Source organism: Bipolaris maydis (genome assembly GCF_028858645.1).
Source record: "Bipolaris maydis strain C4 unplaced genomic scaffold PSV08scaffold_17, whole genome shotgun sequence".
NCBI lineage: Eukaryota > Fungi > Ascomycota > Dothideomycetes > Pleosporales > Pleosporaceae > Bipolaris > Bipolaris maydis.
In genome coordinates, this window is record NW_027093873.1 from 308,870 (window position 1) to 326,814 (window position 17,945).

General features: G+C 51.0%; 5 protein-coding genes across 5 annotated transcripts; 2 read left to right on the forward strand and 3 right to left on the reverse strand.

Moving 5' to 3' along the window:
- Positions 1-109: 109 nt before the first annotated feature.
- PSV08DRAFT_211315 (uncharacterized protein) lies at positions 110-2,003 on the reverse strand. Its single transcript, XM_014222383.2, has 5 exons — positions 1,460-2,003; positions 1,335-1,411; positions 873-1,286; positions 767-820; positions 110-714 (listed from the first exon to the last, which is right to left on the reverse strand). The coding sequence occupies exons 1-5, from the start codon at positions 1,941-1,943 to the stop codon at positions 217-219; spliced, it is 1,527 nt and encodes a 508-aa protein (XP_014077858.1). The 5' UTR covers positions 1,944-2,003; the 3' UTR covers positions 110-216.
- Positions 2,004-2,916: 913 nt separating this feature from the next.
- PSV08DRAFT_412835 (Afadin and alpha-actinin-binding-domain-containing protein) lies at positions 2,917-4,995 on the forward strand (the record flags this gene model as incomplete). The annotated part of the gene is made up of 3 exons (XM_014222384.2): positions 2,917-3,096; positions 3,147-4,538; positions 4,674-4,995. The coding sequence occupies 3 exons, from the start codon at positions 2,917-2,919 to the stop codon at positions 4,953-4,955; spliced, it is 1,854 nt and encodes a 617-aa protein (XP_014077859.1). The 3' UTR covers positions 4,956-4,995.
- Positions 4,996-6,788: 1,793 nt separating this feature from the next.
- On the forward strand, positions 6,789-7,631 carry PSV08DRAFT_374869 (uncharacterized protein; the record flags this gene model as incomplete). Its single annotated transcript, XM_014222385.1, has 2 exons — positions 6,789-6,980; positions 7,035-7,631. The coding sequence occupies 2 exons, from the start codon at positions 6,789-6,791 to the stop codon at positions 7,629-7,631; spliced, it is 789 nt and encodes a 262-aa protein (XP_014077860.1).
- A 7,309-nt stretch (positions 7,632-14,940) lies between these two features.
- On the reverse strand, positions 14,941-16,365 carry PSV08DRAFT_338749 (uncharacterized protein). Its single transcript, XM_014222390.1, has one exon. The coding sequence runs from the start codon at positions 16,152-16,154 to the stop codon at positions 15,255-15,257; it is 900 nt and encodes a 299-aa protein (XP_014077865.1). The 5' UTR covers positions 16,155-16,365; the 3' UTR covers positions 14,941-15,254.
- Positions 16,366-17,615: 1,250 nt separating this feature from the next.
- Positions 17,616-17,938, reverse strand: PSV08DRAFT_356764 (uncharacterized protein; the record flags this gene model as incomplete). Its single annotated transcript, XM_014222391.2, has 2 exons — positions 17,616-17,783; positions 17,843-17,938. 2 exons carry the CDS (start codon positions 17,936-17,938, stop codon positions 17,616-17,618), a joined length of 264 nt encoding a protein of 87 aa, XP_014077866.1.
- Between the last annotated feature and the right edge of the window lie 7 nt (positions 17,939-17,945).

A 17,945-nucleotide genomic window follows, 5' to 3' on the forward strand; every position in this document is an offset into this window, starting at 1 on the left:
AGAACAAGCAGGCAATTGCGATGAGGAGTCAGAAAAGGACACTACCCCGCTTACAGCATAGTGGCCCCCGCTATGTCAAGAGCACCTTCCTAGACAGGTCGAGCCACACTACGAAAAGAGAATAATACATTGAGGATGTGAAGTTATCACATTAACACCTGAGTGTTTCTACGTTCGTTATTATATACAATAAGAGTATTCCGAGTAAACAACAACTCAGAACTTGAATCCGCCAGTCCTCGTGCTGAACAAGCCGTCAGGATCGACGCTCTTCTGCAATGCCTTGAACTTCTCATAATCCCGATAGCTTTGTAGAACAGGCTGGTCATACATAGCATCATTCAAGAATAGCGGTAGGTACGTATCCAGGGGCATGCCTGCTTCTGCCATCCACTGCGGTACAACCTCGTCTAGCCAACTCGTAACTTCTCTGGCAATCTTGAAAGCAGCTTCGTCGTCTGATGGTAAGTTCCAAGCTCCTTGGAAGATAAGAACTATGCGGTCAGGATCAGAAGCACCGAGACCCATGGCATTGCCGCCTTTGGCCGCTGATTTCTTGCCAATTGCAGAGGGAAGAGGCTGGAAGTCAACGCTGAACTGAATGCCACGGGCGACAGGAGGAGTATTCAAAAAGAGGGCAGTGGTCTTGGCGAGCTTGTCACTAATCTCCTTGTACATTTGTGGGCGAGAGGCGATGTATGGGATGGTTTCAGTCTGTTGTATGATTAGATTATTGCTGGAAAAAGGATAAAGCTTGAACACTCACGCGGAAGAAAGAACGAGCATTCAAGAGGCGAATCGGTTCACCATTGGCTTTTAGCTACATGGAGTTAGCACGTGACTTTAACAGTGGCACAGATGTCGAGAATTACCAGCTGAGAATACTTCTGCCTCTTCGGTACGCAAGTCAGATTGAGGATGTTGAAGAACTGGGCGAAAGGACCGGACGTGGGCGGTGCAGGGTTGTCGTAAAAGTAGTATATGAGTTTTGACCTCGTTCCAACGCCAAGTACCAGATCAGTGAATATAATGGCAGCCTTGGGATCTTCGGCACCATGACCAGCGAATTCATGTAGCGCAGCGTAGAGCTCGTCTGCCTTTGTCTCATCGTATGAACAGGACCCGCCCCAGACGTCGTCCATGTGATGAACTTTAGCTTTGAATTGTGTGACAATGCCAAAATTGTTGCTGCTACCACGCATGGCCTGTGCGAGGTCTGGATGTCTTGCGGCATTTACGTTTACAATGGAGCCATTGGCCATGACTGTCTCCCATTCGATAATGTTCTAGCACTTGTCAGCATGATGTCCGCCTAGCATCGGTCGGCGACTGACATCGGCGGCAAGGCCTTCTTGAGCACTGAGAAAGGAGAGACCTCCCCCTAACAGTAGGCCACCAACACCAACGAGACCTGGATTGAGTAAGCAAAAATCCTACAAAGGCGCATATATGACTATACCAAGTCTTCCACCAGCAATGGCTACCCCGCTTTGCTCGAGATCACCTATCACGTCATTCCACTCTCCTCCGGGCCGGACATAGGCTACATCCTCCTGTGCGTCATAGCTTGCTCCAACCAAGTCGGTCATGGTGATGAGGACACCATCTTCAACAGTAGAATGATCTTTGTTAGGGTCATGACCACCACTGCGAGTAGCAAAGCGGACTGTCGGGTACTTGTTCAGGATTTTGATAACAATAGAAATATCCTGAGCAGAGTTGGGCTGTACAATACATGCTGGTTTGATTTCACGAAGATTAGTAGCCCAGTACTGTTGTGTCTCATGCTGATATTCCACTGAGAGAAGTCCTGGACTCAGGACTTTGCCGGGCAGAGAGTTGGCTATCTCATTGCAGGCCTGAGTAGTGGCGTCTGAGGGGAGACCGTAAGCGGTCTGGGCACCTAGTAGCAATGCACTGACTAGGGATGCGAGGCCGGCCATGGTGGACAAAATCGGAAGGATTAAGATGGAGGAGTGCCAAAATGAGAAACAAGCCTTGCTGTCTCTGTGCAAAGACCGAGAAAAGTGTCAAATATATACAAGGACATCATATAACGTCGATTCAAGTCTCGAGAATAGGCCGAAATGTGGGTGCCAAAATCGGTCTCGATCTCGAAATGTAACATGATCTGAAGAGAACAGAAAATTCTGTGGCTTGGACACGACATACATGTGTACACTGGAAAGTAGAAGCCTCTTTACCAAACACAGGAACACAGGACAGCTTTGAGGAAAGATCAGCAACGAAGTCCGAGAGAGTTGCCGGAAGCGAGATAGAAAGTGGGTCAGACTAGATGCAAGTTGTCTCGATATCTCTATCGCGAGCTGAAACTGGAATTTAGCCTAACTATCGCAGTCTAAAATGCCAATAGAGATGACGCGGGGGCTGACTTGAGGCGTGCGTGGCAATCTACACAAGCATCGAATAGTCTGGGTCAACTGACAAAAGCGACCGAAGGCCCTACAATCCCTGCGATCTAGCGGTCGATTCGAATTTTATGGCTGAGCCGAAGTTCATCATAGATCGTGGAAGACATGACTTGACATGACTAGAGCAGACCAGACGGGCTCACTGTGGGCTAGAGATGGTTTGCTTAGTGACGTGATTTGTGTGACACCAGCGTGTTCGGAAGTGGGTGCCGATTGATGTCGGAAGACAATGGCATGGTTGTGGAGAAGCGGCTGTCGGGCACTATATACGGACATCGAATACGAGTGTCATCTGAGTTGTTTGCAAGCGGGTGCAGCAGAACGGGAACCAGGGTCTCGGGTGAAGCACGGCCCGGGTGTGGTGGCTCGGTTGCTCCTTCTAGAACCCAACACGCAGGGTAAACAAACATTGGACGAGAGCAAGCCGCCGCAACGTCGCGTCCACGCCCACGCCTACGTCGGACGTCGACAACCGAACACCGCCATGGAGTCATATAACCTCAAGACTGCATCGACCTACATTAACAACCTGCTGCTGTCGCGGGGATTGTTGCGCAATGGCAAGCCCATTGAGTTTGCCCACCCGTCCAGGGGAGAGGGCGGGAAGGAAGCCACCATGGCCCAGATTATCAACTTGATCCACGACCTAATCCTAAAGCGCGATGTATGTTGGCCTTGAGCTCTTCTGGGCTGTACTTTCTAATAATTACACAGCGCGACCAAGAATATCGCGAGTCCGTCGCTGACACGCTGCGAAATCTGCGCGCGGATGCGACGCGCCAGACAGCCGCCCTCGAGAAGCAATATACACGCAATGACGACCTGTCGCGGCAACTCTCCCTTGCCCAGGCCCAGGAACAGTCGGCACGCAAGGCTCTCCTTACGGCCGAATCGTCTGCACGAAAGTTGCGTGCAGAGATGCAGCGACTCAAAACGACCGTGGATCAAGTACGCACAACTTGCACAAACGACGTTCGGAAGCGCGACAGGGAGATTGTGAGGCTAAAGAGCCATTTGACAAGCCAACAGAGGGGCAACAAGACAGGACTTGTCGGTGCGAGCATCACAATCAACCCTGGCACCATGGGCTTAGGTGGGGCTACAAGCAGCGTGCGCGAGGATGCGCCCAATGTCGACGACCCCGAATATAGCCTAAAACAGGAGACGACTGAATTTTTGACACACTTGAGCCAAAGCCTAAGCGACGAGAACGATAGTCTTATTGGGCTTGTACGAAGCACACTCCTGACGCTGAAGGAGCTGCAAGGCATGTCGGAACAAAACGCAAGAGCCGACTCGGAAGAGGGATCTGAATTTGGCGACAACGACGACGACGAAGAGGGTACACGACAGGGCATGTTGCACACACTACCCACCAACTATGAGGCCTTGGCAGATGACATGGACACGGTGCTTGACAATCTGAAGAATCTGCTCACAAATCCAAACTTTGTGTCAGTGGAAGAGGTAGAGTTGCGCGAAGAGGAGATTCACAGGCTACGCGCAGGCTGGGAAAAGATGGAGGCCCGATTGCGCGAGTCCTTTATGCTCATGGATTCTTGGAGGAAGCGCATGACCAATGGAGATACCATCGATCTTGAGGAGCTTAGAATGGGCCTAGGATTTGGACAAGGGCTTGACACGTCTGACAGGCAAGGCATTTCCATCATTGAGGAGGAAGAAGAGGAGGATGAGGAGGATGAAGCCGCTAGTTCAGTCTTCGACGAGGAAGTAGATGATACAGATGTTCCGCAAGAACACGAGGACGAGCAGAGCGAAGTCGAGCATCGCCCTTCCCCGGAGGCAGATGACATGGCGCCAAAGAAGAACAACGCCGACATGTTCAAGATCAAGCTGCAACCCACTCCAGCAGCGCTACGAGAATCCAATGGCAACAAGTCGCTGAGCCGATCGCCGCGAAAAGTTGCCTTTTCACCATCTATCCCCAACACGCCATGTCAGGTGGAAGATGAGAATGCAGAAGAGTCTGGGATTGACCTAGTTGGTGCGGAGAAGCCCAGCCGCTCCAGCTCAGCAGCCAAGCCACCTACTTCTGAAGAACGTGCATCAAGGCGGAAAAGTCGAGATGATCGCACACCCCGAAGCGTACGTATGACAGGCTGACGAACCATACGGTGAATATGGGCAGCATAGTCTTCTTTCCTTGTCGCTGTCTGTTTGTCATGCGGCGGATGAGCAGCGCTTGTTTAATCAGACCATGCATCTAACAATTTTGAGCAGACTAGAAAACGCCTATCGAGTCCACGGGCGCACCCTGAGGAGCCGTCGCCGAAGCTAACTGTACAAGACAAACTGCGAGACGCCTCGGAAGCGGCCGCTGCAGCCGAAGTCGAGAAGGCTGCCAGCCCCACCAAGAAGACGGACGACAGCGGCGAAATGATCAATGAGGAGATGGGCAAGCGCGCACCTCGGTCTGCAACCAAGACCAGGGTTGGTGGACGACCGCGAAGAAGAAAGAGCACCCTGACGGCGGAGGAGCTGGCCAATCTTTTGGGTTGCTGAGTGAGTTGACAAAGTGTTGTGTACTACTATCATCGTCATTATTTTTTTTTTAAAAAAAAATTGCAGTGGAGCAGACAACTGCCTGAATCTGGCACTGCTATATTATGGCCAAAGTGGTGGCATGTCACGATGCAATCATTGTCTTGAGCATGTTGGGAGACTAGTCGGTGAGATGGCTGGTATGCATGACTACAGTTTCCTTTGATTGGTGCACTGTCACTAACGGTGCATCTGGGGGGGTTCACGCACCGAGAGCGGGCGCGTATGTACGCCTGGGCCATGTTGGCCGTTGTCGAGTCTAATATCGCTAGAAGACTGCGGGCCTAAAAGACTCGGGCATGTATGTGTGCGCAAGGAATTAGAGTCAAGAAAGAGATAGCAGCAGGAGCTAGCTGATGGCATAGAGGGCAGAGAAAGGGGCTTGGGTGGTACGAGGGCGAGGCGACATGCGCCCTTGTTGTTGCATCTCATTGGCAGCATTCAAATTGCGAGGCTTTCCCAGACTTTGTGCCTTTGCGTACCTGATATTGAAAGTGGTGCCCCACCACCATGGCGTATGTCCCCCTGTACGTTATTCTCCCGACATGTCTGTTTAGCGAAGCTTAGGAGGCCGCGTGCGCACAAAGGCTGCATGTTATGACGATATGCCGGGGTTTAAGGGCTCAGGTGTGACCACCGAAGCGGCTTTGGATGCAGTTGGGCGAAGTTGGTGATGGGCAGTTGTGGTTGGATGGGACGATAAGCCACTAAAGATTATTAGCCGCCCATGTTCCCAATTGGGGATATTTGGTGATGAGCCGGAGATGGTGAAGGCAATGCAATTGGACAAGGCGGGGACATATGGGCCGACAATGTCTGTAAATAGGTCTGCATGCGGCAGAGGGGAGATGCTGCGGGCTGAGCAAGGCAAAATCCTGGGAAGCAAATTTGTCTGCATCCGTCGTCTGCCCAGTTCCCCGTCCATCATGCAGTGTGAAGAGAAACTTATCTGCAGGCTGCACATCCCGACATCACATGGTAGACGCAGAGTCGCTGCTGATTGGCTGCATGTTTTCATCCCGGGTCCGTGCGCTGCGTGACGGCCCACCCGTGTATTCCCCGCCCACATTGGCCACTCAGCGCACAGAACAATGACGCCCGGCTACACACATCAAAGCCATCCACCACTCCCGCAACACCATCAAGCGCTCGCCGTACATTCGATAGACTGCTCTCCACACCCGCTACCGGCCTGCACCCTGCCCAGATGGCGTGGTTGCACTGCGCAATCAATCAGTCGCTACCGGATCCACCGATGCCTGACCCGTACGCGGCCTAGTCCAATGTCCGCCCGTCAGCCCCTCGTCCACGCCCAATCGTCGCCCAGCAGCTGTGCGATGCGTTCTCTATACATAAGTAGGCCTGGAGCCGCTCCCATCTCGTCTTTTTTTCTTCAGCAAGTGTGTCAAGTTCAGAGTTGTTGTGTTCGTTTTTTGTCTCTTCTTTTTTTACCCCTCCCCCTTCTTCCCTCTACCTACTCTCCTCAGGCCTGGTGCCATCTAATCACTACACTACCGACGACCCTTTTTACCCATCCCCCCATTTTTTGCAATAATTCAATTCTCTGTGGCCGGTCCACTCCAACGTAATACTCAGCTCTACTTGCTCGAAACGAACTTCCAAATCACACCGACAACACCATCTCGCAACCCTTAGCGAGACTCTCGACATACACACAGCCTCCTTAGCAATCTCGACGTCTACCCATTAGCTTGGTATCGGACGAATCGAAAGAAGAAAAAAATTACATCATAATACAAGTTTTCTGCACAGAAAGAAAGAAATAACATCACAATGGCCGCTATCCAGCTCAACTTCACTCTCCGCACTTCCTCCAACTGCAAGACCGTACATCTTCTCGGCTCCTGGGATGGCTACCAAGGCCAACTTCCGCTTTCCAAGGACCCCAAGAAGTCTGGTGGCTGGGTCGGATGCTTCAAGTTCCAAGGACAGACTTTGAAGCAGGGACAGCGCTACTGGTACTACGTATGTCTATCCTCTTAGCGACCACTCTTCACTTCAAGGCTAACTTCTTCCCAGTACATCATTGACGGCTACCATGTCTCGCACGACCCCGCCAAGGACCACACGACCGAACCTACCACTGGCCGCAAGCTCAACATCATCGATATTCCCGCTGCCAAGTCAAGCTCAAAGTCATCCTCGTCCAGTGCAGACCGCAAGTCGCGCCGTGTATCCACCGCTTCCATCCCCAAGGGCCGTGGCCTCAGCCCAGAGCGCATCGTTGCACCCAAGCCTCAACGACCACACGAGACCCGCCAAGTCATCAACACCCAGTACGACAAGACCACCTTGGAGGAGCTCAACCGCCGCTTTGCCACCCAGAAGATTGAAGAGTCATCCGACGACTCTGAGTACAGCTCCGATGAAGACTCCGACGTTCCCTCACTCACCAGCCGCTCCACAAACAGCTCTAGCCCGTCCAGTATCAGCTCTGGAAGCTCATGCTGCACGTGCGAACGCTACGGCATCACCCGCGCTGGTGACCGCGTCAAGCTTGATTGCGGTGGTGCGCGCTGCGGATACTCAGACGACTCTTCCGAATGCTCTTCCGAGGACGAGTACGTGTACGAGGAGAAGACCACCCGCCGCCAGGGTGTCGTCATCCGCGCCTAAGCGCCTTCTTCTCTGCCCGCTTCCCCTGGACAGCCATTTGTCCCGTTCCTTCCTTCGCCATCTTGTGCGACAGGAAAAACACAACCAACATTCTTCCTTCTTTCCTGTGAATATTATGATAACGACCCTTTCTTTCTCTTTCTTGTTCATTACCGTCGCAACCTCTTTACTCCGAGGCTCGACTTTCCGCTCACTTATTCTAATGGATGCGCTTTCTACGACGGACTTGGTTCTTCTTCTTTTTTCGCTGCTGTTTCCTGACTGGGGGATATGTACGAGCACTCATTTTTTTCACTCATGGCTTATGATTACCGACAAGCTTATCTTGTTTCAACGGAACATCCTGTAACGACACCCAGACCAGATGTTCAAAATGTGCCAATGCACGCTCCATGTAGATTTTACTACTAGTTATGCCAATCTATGAATTCGCATGGGCCTCGTGCGCGGAAAATAAACCTGCTCTCTCACTTGCCTGCTCAGTGATGTTTTCATCGCATGGTTTTTTTTTTTTACTGAATGACTTTGAATAACTGCGAGAAGAGTCAAGTGCACAAGACATTGCTCACATGGGATGGATTCGAAGTACCATCTACACAGCTATTATTCATCGTTACTACGACGAAGAGGATCTGGAAATAGGGGTAATACCATACACCCTCTCTCCAATACTTAACGTTGCATACCCATTCACATACGTACTGGGGAAAAAAAGCATCACAAACCCAGATGCCGAACAGTAATCACTACAACTCCCCCAGAACGTACTCTACAGAACGGACCTTTTATTTCCAACACCTCATCAAAGCCACAGCCCCGTCTCCAAACCCACAGCTGCAACACCGAAACAAAAAAGAAAGAACTCCCCAAAGTTTCAAGTATTATCACAAAACTCCCCCGTACATCTTTTTACCCACAGAAGCCCAAGCGTTTTCCAGTATCATAGTTCCTTTCGAAGAGAAAAAAGCAATCCCAACTATTTTCTCAACACTACTTTTTTTTTTAACCTACAAAACCCCCCCACACACCCCAGTGTGATGTAAACAAGCCACGCAAGCAAACTGTATCGAAATGACTGGCCATGTCTTCTTGCTTGCTTGCTTGCTTCCCAAGACGTTTCGAAATTACTCAGCTCGCTGTTTGCATAACCATACATTTGTGTGGTAAGCATGAATATCTGCAGGTTATGCCTGATACGAGAAGGAAGATGGAGGAGAAATGGGGGGGGGGGGGGGACGTGAGCATTATGAAGGGTATATTGGCTCGCCTTGAAAAACATGTGGTACGTACATGTATTTTGCAAAAGGGGAGGGTTGAGAAGACAAGAAATGGGTAGGAAAGAGTTGAGCGAGTTTTGGTGGCAAAATGACAAAAACAAAAAGGGAGCGTGGGGGGGGGGCTCATTGAGATATGTAAGTGGTGGGGTGGTAGGTAAATGCGACTTGTGGGAACATGTTTTCACTGCGATTGTGCGACCTGGGCATGAAGGGTCTAGTGGTGACGATACTGTCCAGTGTAATTTGCTACATGATCTACTTGGGGTGAGGGGATTCCATTCGTGTTCGTAGGTCCATTCGATTCATTTGAGGGATTATGACGACAATCTCCACATGGCTCTAAGCGAGTATTTAAGGGGATAAACCAACCCCTGGGGAATATGGACAAAACTGGATGGTCTATCCTGAGGCGGTAACGCATGTAACACTCTCAAGGTTTTTTTTTACTGCTTACTTCTTTACCAATCAAACTACAACACCTGTTGGTTTAGCGAGTCTTCTTGGAAGAACTAGTACAGCAGAGAGGCAGAACTAGTCGTATCAAAAAGGAAGGCTACAAGGCCATAAGGCTGACAAGGCTGACACAAGGACCCTTGCAGCTTTGGCTGCCGACGAGCTGGAGACGATACACTATGCCGGACCGTGGTCCCGCAACCCGTCGTGCCGTGCCATGTCCGGGCAATCGATTTGAAGCCATCGGTTCAGGCCCACAAAGTCAGCTATGCTACTCGGTACCGATTGTTGGGATACTTCTCGGGACCAGCTTGTACTATGACCAAATGCGGTAATGACATGCTCAGCCTTATACAACTAGGCTGTGGCAATATGAAATAGGAAAGCGATGGTTCCTTAGAGCCTCAAGCCGGTCAAAGGTCCGTTGCCAGTAATTGGTTCGGGCTTGGAGGCTGACAGGGAACTGAGCAGGGCCAGGCAGCCGGTCAAGAATCAAAAAGCTCTATACATCGACATGTTGCGAGTTGGAGAGGCAACGGGCTTTGAAACAACGAGACCTAGAGTCCTGATTGGCGCGCAAAGATTGCAGTAACTGCAATATTCAACGTCTAGCCAGCAGGTAAGAGTAACAACCAGGGTCCACCAACCACGAGCCAGGAGGATTGGATGCCTAGCTCATGAGCTATGACCTTGGAACAGCCACACCAGCCCTGGCCCTAAATATAGGAAGTCATGTGGATACTTCGAGTTGGTAAACCTGCGATCCTCGCTGGTAGAGCACGATACGCTTTTACCGCGTCTTCGCATTTTCGGAGACATGCGTTGACCGAAACTCTCAGCAGCAGCGGAGCAACGGAGGGTTTGTAGATACGTTGTCTAAGCGAATGACATGTGCGCTTGCGTATGCGCCCAAGTTAGTCCTGGCACCACAGCTAGTATATGAGGACATATGTAAGCCGAACGGCCGAGCCATGGAGATGCCGAAGGACGTTGACCGGCAGATTCGGAAAAGGCCGAAGCGCGAGTAAACGGTCCAGTGGGAGCGGAACAAGGTCGACATATGGAGTAGCGAGAGATTGTTACGTGATTTAGTAGAAACGTGGAGTGGGAAGTGGCGCTTCTCAGACCGACGAAACAGGCGAGTGGTAAGGGTCTGGAAGGACGTTTGGTACGGCAAGAGGCGGTAACGTAGTACGCGCACGTGCCTCAAGGGTGGGCCTGCTTGGCCAAGATGACGTCTAGTGAACTTTGGATGCGGCCGTCAACCTCCATGATACTTCAGTTGGACAACATTTGGTTAGCCTGCAGCACATTCGCACCAGAACGTCAGGACTAGGCACGGAGAATTTTTCCATTTGGGAATAGCGTTGCTGTCATCCCGCGCAAGGCAGATTTGGGCGAGTTGTAAGAATAATAATGTAGCGATATTGGAACGAACGCTATGATGTTGGTACCGACAGAGACTAAAGTAAGTGGAGCGGCTTTACCGTCCATGATTCTCCTAGTGCCAGCCAGATATTTGTGGAAAAAAAAAGCTTCCCAAATCCTCCTGATGTATCTTACAGCCCAATCCAAACGCCGACTGTCCATTGTACTCATACATTTGACCTGTCATGATAATGTCATGACTGTAGATAACTCCGTACCGATGCATGCATTTCCAAGTGCACAAAGAGACGCAAAGCAACAGTGCTGTGGGGTTTGGCGCCGAGTGACCCGCTCGAAGAGGCCAAGGAGCCGAGTGAGTTGGTAGACGATATTTTAGAAGGATTTCCATGGCCGTTCTTGGGCCAGTGTTGGGGTTATGTTGCTCTCTCATCGTAAAGGACCAAAACAATATGGATTGCTTCCATAGCCAGAATCTGGATGAACACCAGCGTGGTAGGCGATGTTGGGTCGGTGGCTACTATGTGTATTGCAAGCATAGCCTACAAGAACCGTCTTTTCCTGGACCATATGTCCTCGCTGTCCATGAGCAGCACACGGATCGATGGCGTGTTTGTAGTATAGACATCGGCAGACCGAGTAGCGTTCGACGACCTGATAACACATTCTTGGGACCGTGCGTGGCGATGGGTTCTTTTCGGTGTCTAAAATCGAGAGCAGCTTTTGAAGGAATGGCTTGAACGCAAGCAAAACAACAAAGAGATAGTTGATGAGGGTAAAGTGGTGTTTGGAGTGGTTCCTGACTCGACCAGGCGACAGTGGCCTATATAGCAAGATGTAAGGCGATGATGTAGACTACGAAGCAGAGTGTGGGTCATACTGCGGATGCATCGTCGACTTACTGCATGTCATGTCGGCTATGCAAACGGAAAGGACGGGTAAGGACAAGTGCGCAGTCAGCCGGAAGACGCTCCAACGGGCTTCTCAAAGGTAGCTAGCAAACCGTTTTGGCCATTGGCTTGTCGGACTGGCAGGAAAGCCTGGGTGTTTGGATAGGGCAGGGGTTTAAGAGGTCGCCTGTTGGAGTCTTTCAGCTGGTGTTAATTGTGCGCCTCTGAACATTATTGGCCCGTGGCTGAAACCATGTGATGGACTCCGAATTGCTCAGCATTTCACCAAATGATGGCCAAGGAGTGCAGCAAAGCAAAAAGGCGGACAAGTGTCTACGGAGATAGTGATTGCACATGGGGGCGGCGGAAACCCCCTGCAATGCACAGACCATACTAGCCATCAAAGGGTAGCTTGCAGGGCCCCATCAAGCTGGTTCGTAGAATGTTGACACTAGAATAACGATCCGTGCGTGACCTTGTATCTGACAGCCTGGACGGACAGGGTCAGCTACATGTTTTGACATAGCGTGCTGGTCATGGGTGAGAACAAGAGGCAAGTGACGTAGAGTGCTGGGTCGGACATGTCGCGCGCCATGAGCAGGCGCCGGGCTGTTCGGCTGCGATTGATATGTCCGGTGAAGCTCGAATCACTTTTGAGGTCCATTGTGCGAGGGAGGCCGTCGTTTGCCCACGGACGTGGGTTGTCGAGGTTGGGGGTTCAACGTCGTGCGTGGGCGCGGAAGAGAACCGGTTTGACGGCCGCCAAGAAGGCCGACACCTACACACTACTATTAGTGGGGCATTACTAACGTACGTATCTTGAGCTGTTGTCCTCTTCCAACCTCGGGGCCATACCGACCATGGCCCAGTTCTTTGTCCATGCCATGCATACGTGATCAGTTTCCGTTCTCTACAATATCACAGAATCCGCTCCTCTCCCACCCCCCCCTCCCCCACGAAGTGCATGGACCTTTGATATCATCCAGAGCTTCGAGCTGACCAGCTGAGTGCTGCCTATGGGCTTGCGCATCTGCACATCAACGTACGTTGCGCATCCACATAGGCAGCACATCTATTTCAAGAGTCGACCATAGCGGCTCATCTCACTCTTTAGTTCGACGTCGATTCATACTATCATTGAGTAAGTTTCTGTATTCGTCTGGCGAACGGTATCATAAACACATGGCTGGCAGGCAGGTACACCGCTGGTACCGCCTTATGTGGGCCTCTCGCCAACATCCCATCGCTTCGCCACAACTAGCACAAGAGGCCGGTAATCCATCGCTGTTTGCCGATCGCTCCATCAGAACATCGGGAATCGTCTTAGGGCTGAAATCACCGCCACCGGCGCAGTTCTGCCTGTGGGCAACATGCAGCCCTATGCACTATCCCGTCATCTGCCATCACGTGGTGGCGGTATGCCAGTCTCACGCAGCACTGCCTACGTCGAAGCATACACGCCTATCGGCGAAGTCCTTGTAGACGCCAGCCTATCTGTTTCCTATACCTCGCCAAGGCAATTGAACCCTGCGGCCATCCTAGTCATAGGATAAATTTACCTCTTTCAGAAGACATTCTCTCGGAGTCATCAGGGCCTTAGCCTCTTTAGCTCCGTTACTAATAAAAGTATGGAGGGAGGAGGATACCCCAAATGTGCTTGTACGGACCTAAGAGTCGAACCATCTTGATGGACTGTTGAAACGAAAATACCGAATCAACAGAGTCGGTTGGCTGAGGCTCTTCAGTCGGCTTTCGAACCACAATTAACTCGTGTTAGAGAAATGGAGAGCCTAACGATGCGTCAATGTGCGCATGTAAAACAAAAAAAAACAAAAAAAGAACTGGCACCACAGCCTACACATAAAACACTGCCTTTGTTGGCTATGAATCAGCAACGGCATCGGCAAGTGGCGGTTCTTGATCGGTTGTTGTAGTCTGCAAGATGCGTGCCGATTTACTGTTACAAGCAAATATGCGGCATCCCCACACACACCATGGTCTTCGCAACCTCCGAGTGGTGGTTTAGTTCCAGCGCCAATGTGGCAGATCATGCCAACACGATTACCAATACGCCAAGGCGCAAGACGCCACCCGAGATGACAATGCAGCAATAGCATTGTCGTATTCTTTTGTCAGGAAAGGCGTCCTATCAAATTCCAACAACGCATACTCAGTATTTAAAGAATGTTTTCGAAACTAGAGTTCGCGACAAGTTACCCTAATAAGCACACTTTGCATATGATACTTCAGGTCAAGGCAACTCCCTACTACGTCAGCTGACCTGCATGCTATGCAGTACACTCCAAGTGCAATCTCCCTAGTCATGACCAGAGGCCAGCGCACTTAGAATTAGTAGCGAGGCGTACTCCCTCGGGTTGATTTCTCATACCGATACTGCAACGCTTTGCACTCACCGGAATCTGAGTAAAATGTGGGCTTGCACGACTCGTACGACTATCGCCAACATCAGTGACCGATGAATGTGCACACAAGCTTACGGGAATAGCTGGCAATGCACACCGCCTTTATTCAACATCATCAGATTCACTCAACTCCCACTACGTCATAAAAGCAGCAAGATTCGCGTTTGTCCGACGTTGGTAGTCGTCAAACAGTAGCACGATGATTTATCATTCATTATTGAATATGCGCAACGTCTTCGCTTCCTATATCCGTTGTTTTCGTCACCCAGGCTTCACCAACTCAATAGAAGAACCATCAGGCATTCCTCCTTTCTTGTCAAGGGAAGCTTTGGCAGCACGGCACTGCTACCTTTAGGTCCAAATTGCCGACACAAGTGGGGGGGTTTATTTTATTTTATTTTCTCTCCATCTCTATGTAACATTTTTCAACTTCTGAGGCCATTCAGTTAGATATTCACAAGGAATTTTGTGAGTCTCATCTTCCCAGAATTGGAATTCAACATGCACGTCCACACACGCAACCAGCAAAGCAACGCCTACACATGGCCAGCAAAGCAACGAATGGAGAAAGCTCGCATTATAACTAGCAGCATACAGCGGATTTCTATATGTATTGTTACCCGAGCACCAGGAAAAAGAAACGTACCGTGTAACGTTTACCACTTGTCGTCTAAATTTCCCAGCGCGGCATTTGCTGATTTTTTGCCTGCAATTTTCGAAAATACAACATGACTTCTAACTTTGGATACATCTTCTGATATTAGCCAGTAAGAGGAATCACACAATAACACGACTACTGGTCTTTAGTAAGATTTCAATATGACAAGTCTCGCTGTCGTATTGTGGCATGATCTTCACGAAAAGAAAACAAAAACTTGAGAATGACAGTTTGTGTACTGATCCTATTCAAGAATAATCTAATATCTCCACCGTATCAATTCAAGCAAAAAGTAAGAAAAATAACGCAGCATGAGGGTATAATTCAAGCCGATTTATGGACCCCGGATCCCATGGACTAACCAGCCGAGACCAAATGTCGTTTGGGCTCAAAAACAACGCTCCTATAGCGTTCAGAGAATCGTAACTTCGTTGTAAAAGTACAGGGGGGGTGTCGGTCATGACACGAAATAAAGAAAACAAGCAAAGGATATGAAAGGGCACTGTAATGGCGGATGCGCAATGGGATATCCATTTCTACAACATGACACCAGCAACGACAAGTAGAGCAACAGCGTAGTAGCCAGCAAGGTTGCCAGCTGTCAAGCTAGCAGCTGCACCCTCACCGCCAGGCGCCGTGGTGCCATTGGGCAAGGTGCCGTTGAGGACAAGAGTCTTAGTGCCATTGACATCGGAAACGGTGATTAGCGACTTGTTGAGCGCGGCGTAGCTACCATTGCCAACCAGACCATCGAGATACTGCTGGTCGTCGTTTTCGTCGCAGCCGCAAACGCTGAACTCCTGGCAGAGACACATAACAGGCAGCGTCTCATTGCGGCCCTGTGTCTGGCGGGCCCAGAGCGATCTCCTTCTGTCGTTGTCGTTGTCATCATTGGTAGCGGATTGGTTGTAGAAGCGGTAGGGGTTGTTGTAGTAGTATGGGTAGACGCTGTACAGCCAGAGACCGGGCATGATGAGGAGGACTGCGGCGGGCGCGAGCAAGAGGCCGGGTGAAAGACCCTTTGGAGTCTTCTTTCCGGCTGAATAAGGTACTGCAGCGCCACCACCGTAGTATCGTCCTCCACCGTAAGAGCGTGATGCGCCTGAGCCTCCCCTTGTAGAGCCACCGGTGTTGGATGTGGGAGAGGTTCGTCCACTGCTGCCGCTGCCGCTGCTGCTGCTACTACCTCGGCCTCCGCCACTACTGCTACCACTGCCACCGCTGCTGCTGCCCCCGCTGCTGCCTCCACTACTGCCCCCGCCACGTCCACCACCGCCCTTGCGGCGCTCTAGCGTGTGGTCTGGGGAGACGACTTCCGATGCAGGAACGACGCGGCGCTCTTCGAGGACGTTGAGCGCATTGCTAAATTCAGGTATTGAAGCGGCGCTGACTGCTTGCGATGCCAATAGGTAGGCGAGGAACTGTGAGGCCTTCATGACGAAGTCGATGTGGAACTGCAGTACGGTTGGTGGCGTGTGTAATGTGCGACACTAAGACGCCAGGCCGGAGTATTTAGACCAAGGGTGCCAAGACTATCAAACAGATAGGTAGTGATATAGAGCAAGGTATAGAGGCTTGCTACTCAATGTTTGTGTCGAAGTTTAGGACACGGGAAGAGGGAAGGGATAGTTATGTATGTATACACGTGAATGGGCAAAGACAAAGAGGCAAGCGCGGTTCTTTAATGTAAGGTAGACAAGGGAGGCGGACAGGCGGACCCTGGGGATGGGCAGTGTGCCTGTGCGTCATCCAAGCATAGAGCCAACTGTTCCGCGCCACCACCTTCTTCTAGCCATCCTTGGCAGGCGATTGTGGTGTGAATGCCTGACTTGTCGTGGCAATGAACGCCGCCTATCTCGAGGCTAATTTCACTCGCGTTGCCTGTGCTGATGAGCTGTGCAGATTAGCCCTTGGGACTCAAGGCCAAAAGGGCCAGAATAAGGCCGCAAGCGAGCTCCAGCTGAAAGGCTGCGCAGTCTTGTCGCAAAAAAGCTTAGGTGAATGCACATACATATTTCTGCAAAGCCGTTTGGGACCCAGGCCCAAATGTATACATGCACGTTTCCCCAGTCGTTTGCAGCCTTACTGTGTATCCTGACGCAGGCAATGCGTGATGCACCGAACAAAATCTAGGGTTTGACATGACCTCATGGTGATCCATCTTAACGCCAAGACAACGCTTCAACCCGAACCGTGTGGCCAAAATACCATCACCGCGCAGCAGCTAACAAATCACGGCTGCCAGCTCAGGCGCACTTGTGTCATTGCGCCTCGATGTCTTTGTGCTGGCCGGTAGATACAACAGTCTCCGCCCGTCAATCAGCGCCGCTCGTGTGCAAAAGTGCACGGGGCGTATCGCGGGGTGACCTCATTCAGCGCGCCGAGGAAATCAATCTACCGGTGAGCGGTGTCATTGTTGGGGTCGCTTGGCACGTTGTGTTTAAGCACTGCTAGGCAATCACTGGAGCACGCAGGGCACCCAACGCTAAGCGACACTTGATCGCTGTGGCCATACCATTGACTTTTTTGTATATCAACTCGTCTATCTCCTGGTCGCCTGTTTCTTGGGAGACTGTGACGCAACTTCAAGTTGCTTCAACGTTGCACACATCGTCTTGAAGCACCCGAACAAACGATGCAGCTTGTTGATTGACAATTGGTATAGCGTCTGATGCTGAGCGTTGCCTTGTACCCCCTCGCCTAAGCGTGTCTTCCGCGATGTTGGTTCTACAACCAGTGTGAGGCTATGCTGACTCCGGTCCAATGCGCTGGACCAAAGGGTGGTGGCGCAATCAGGGTGCATGGCGGGGGCTGGTGCGGCCACATGCTCTTCAGTCATGGGTGCAATTGGAGTGGGGTGGAGTGGTAGCAGTACAGTAAAGTGACCATGTGAAGCATCATCGTCCCGGTCCTCGGTCTTGCCGTGGTTCGGGTCCTCCGCCATTTGATACCGTCTGGTATTTCCTGTATTCTTGTTCGAGTTCTCGCTGCATCTCAAAGTCGGCCTGACGTTCCCGCTTGATTCTTTGTTGCTCAAAGTCTCGCACAACTCCCATGTGCATGGCCTGATTAATCCGTGTTAGAATTGGTTTCCATGCTGCATCCGGATGCGGGCAGTACTGACGGCTTTGTCGGCCTTTTGCGACCAATGCACGAATGCGACGATGCCAACTGCAGTGACGCATGTGGTCGCCAATGTGATTTGCGATGCCCGGGACATTGTAGAG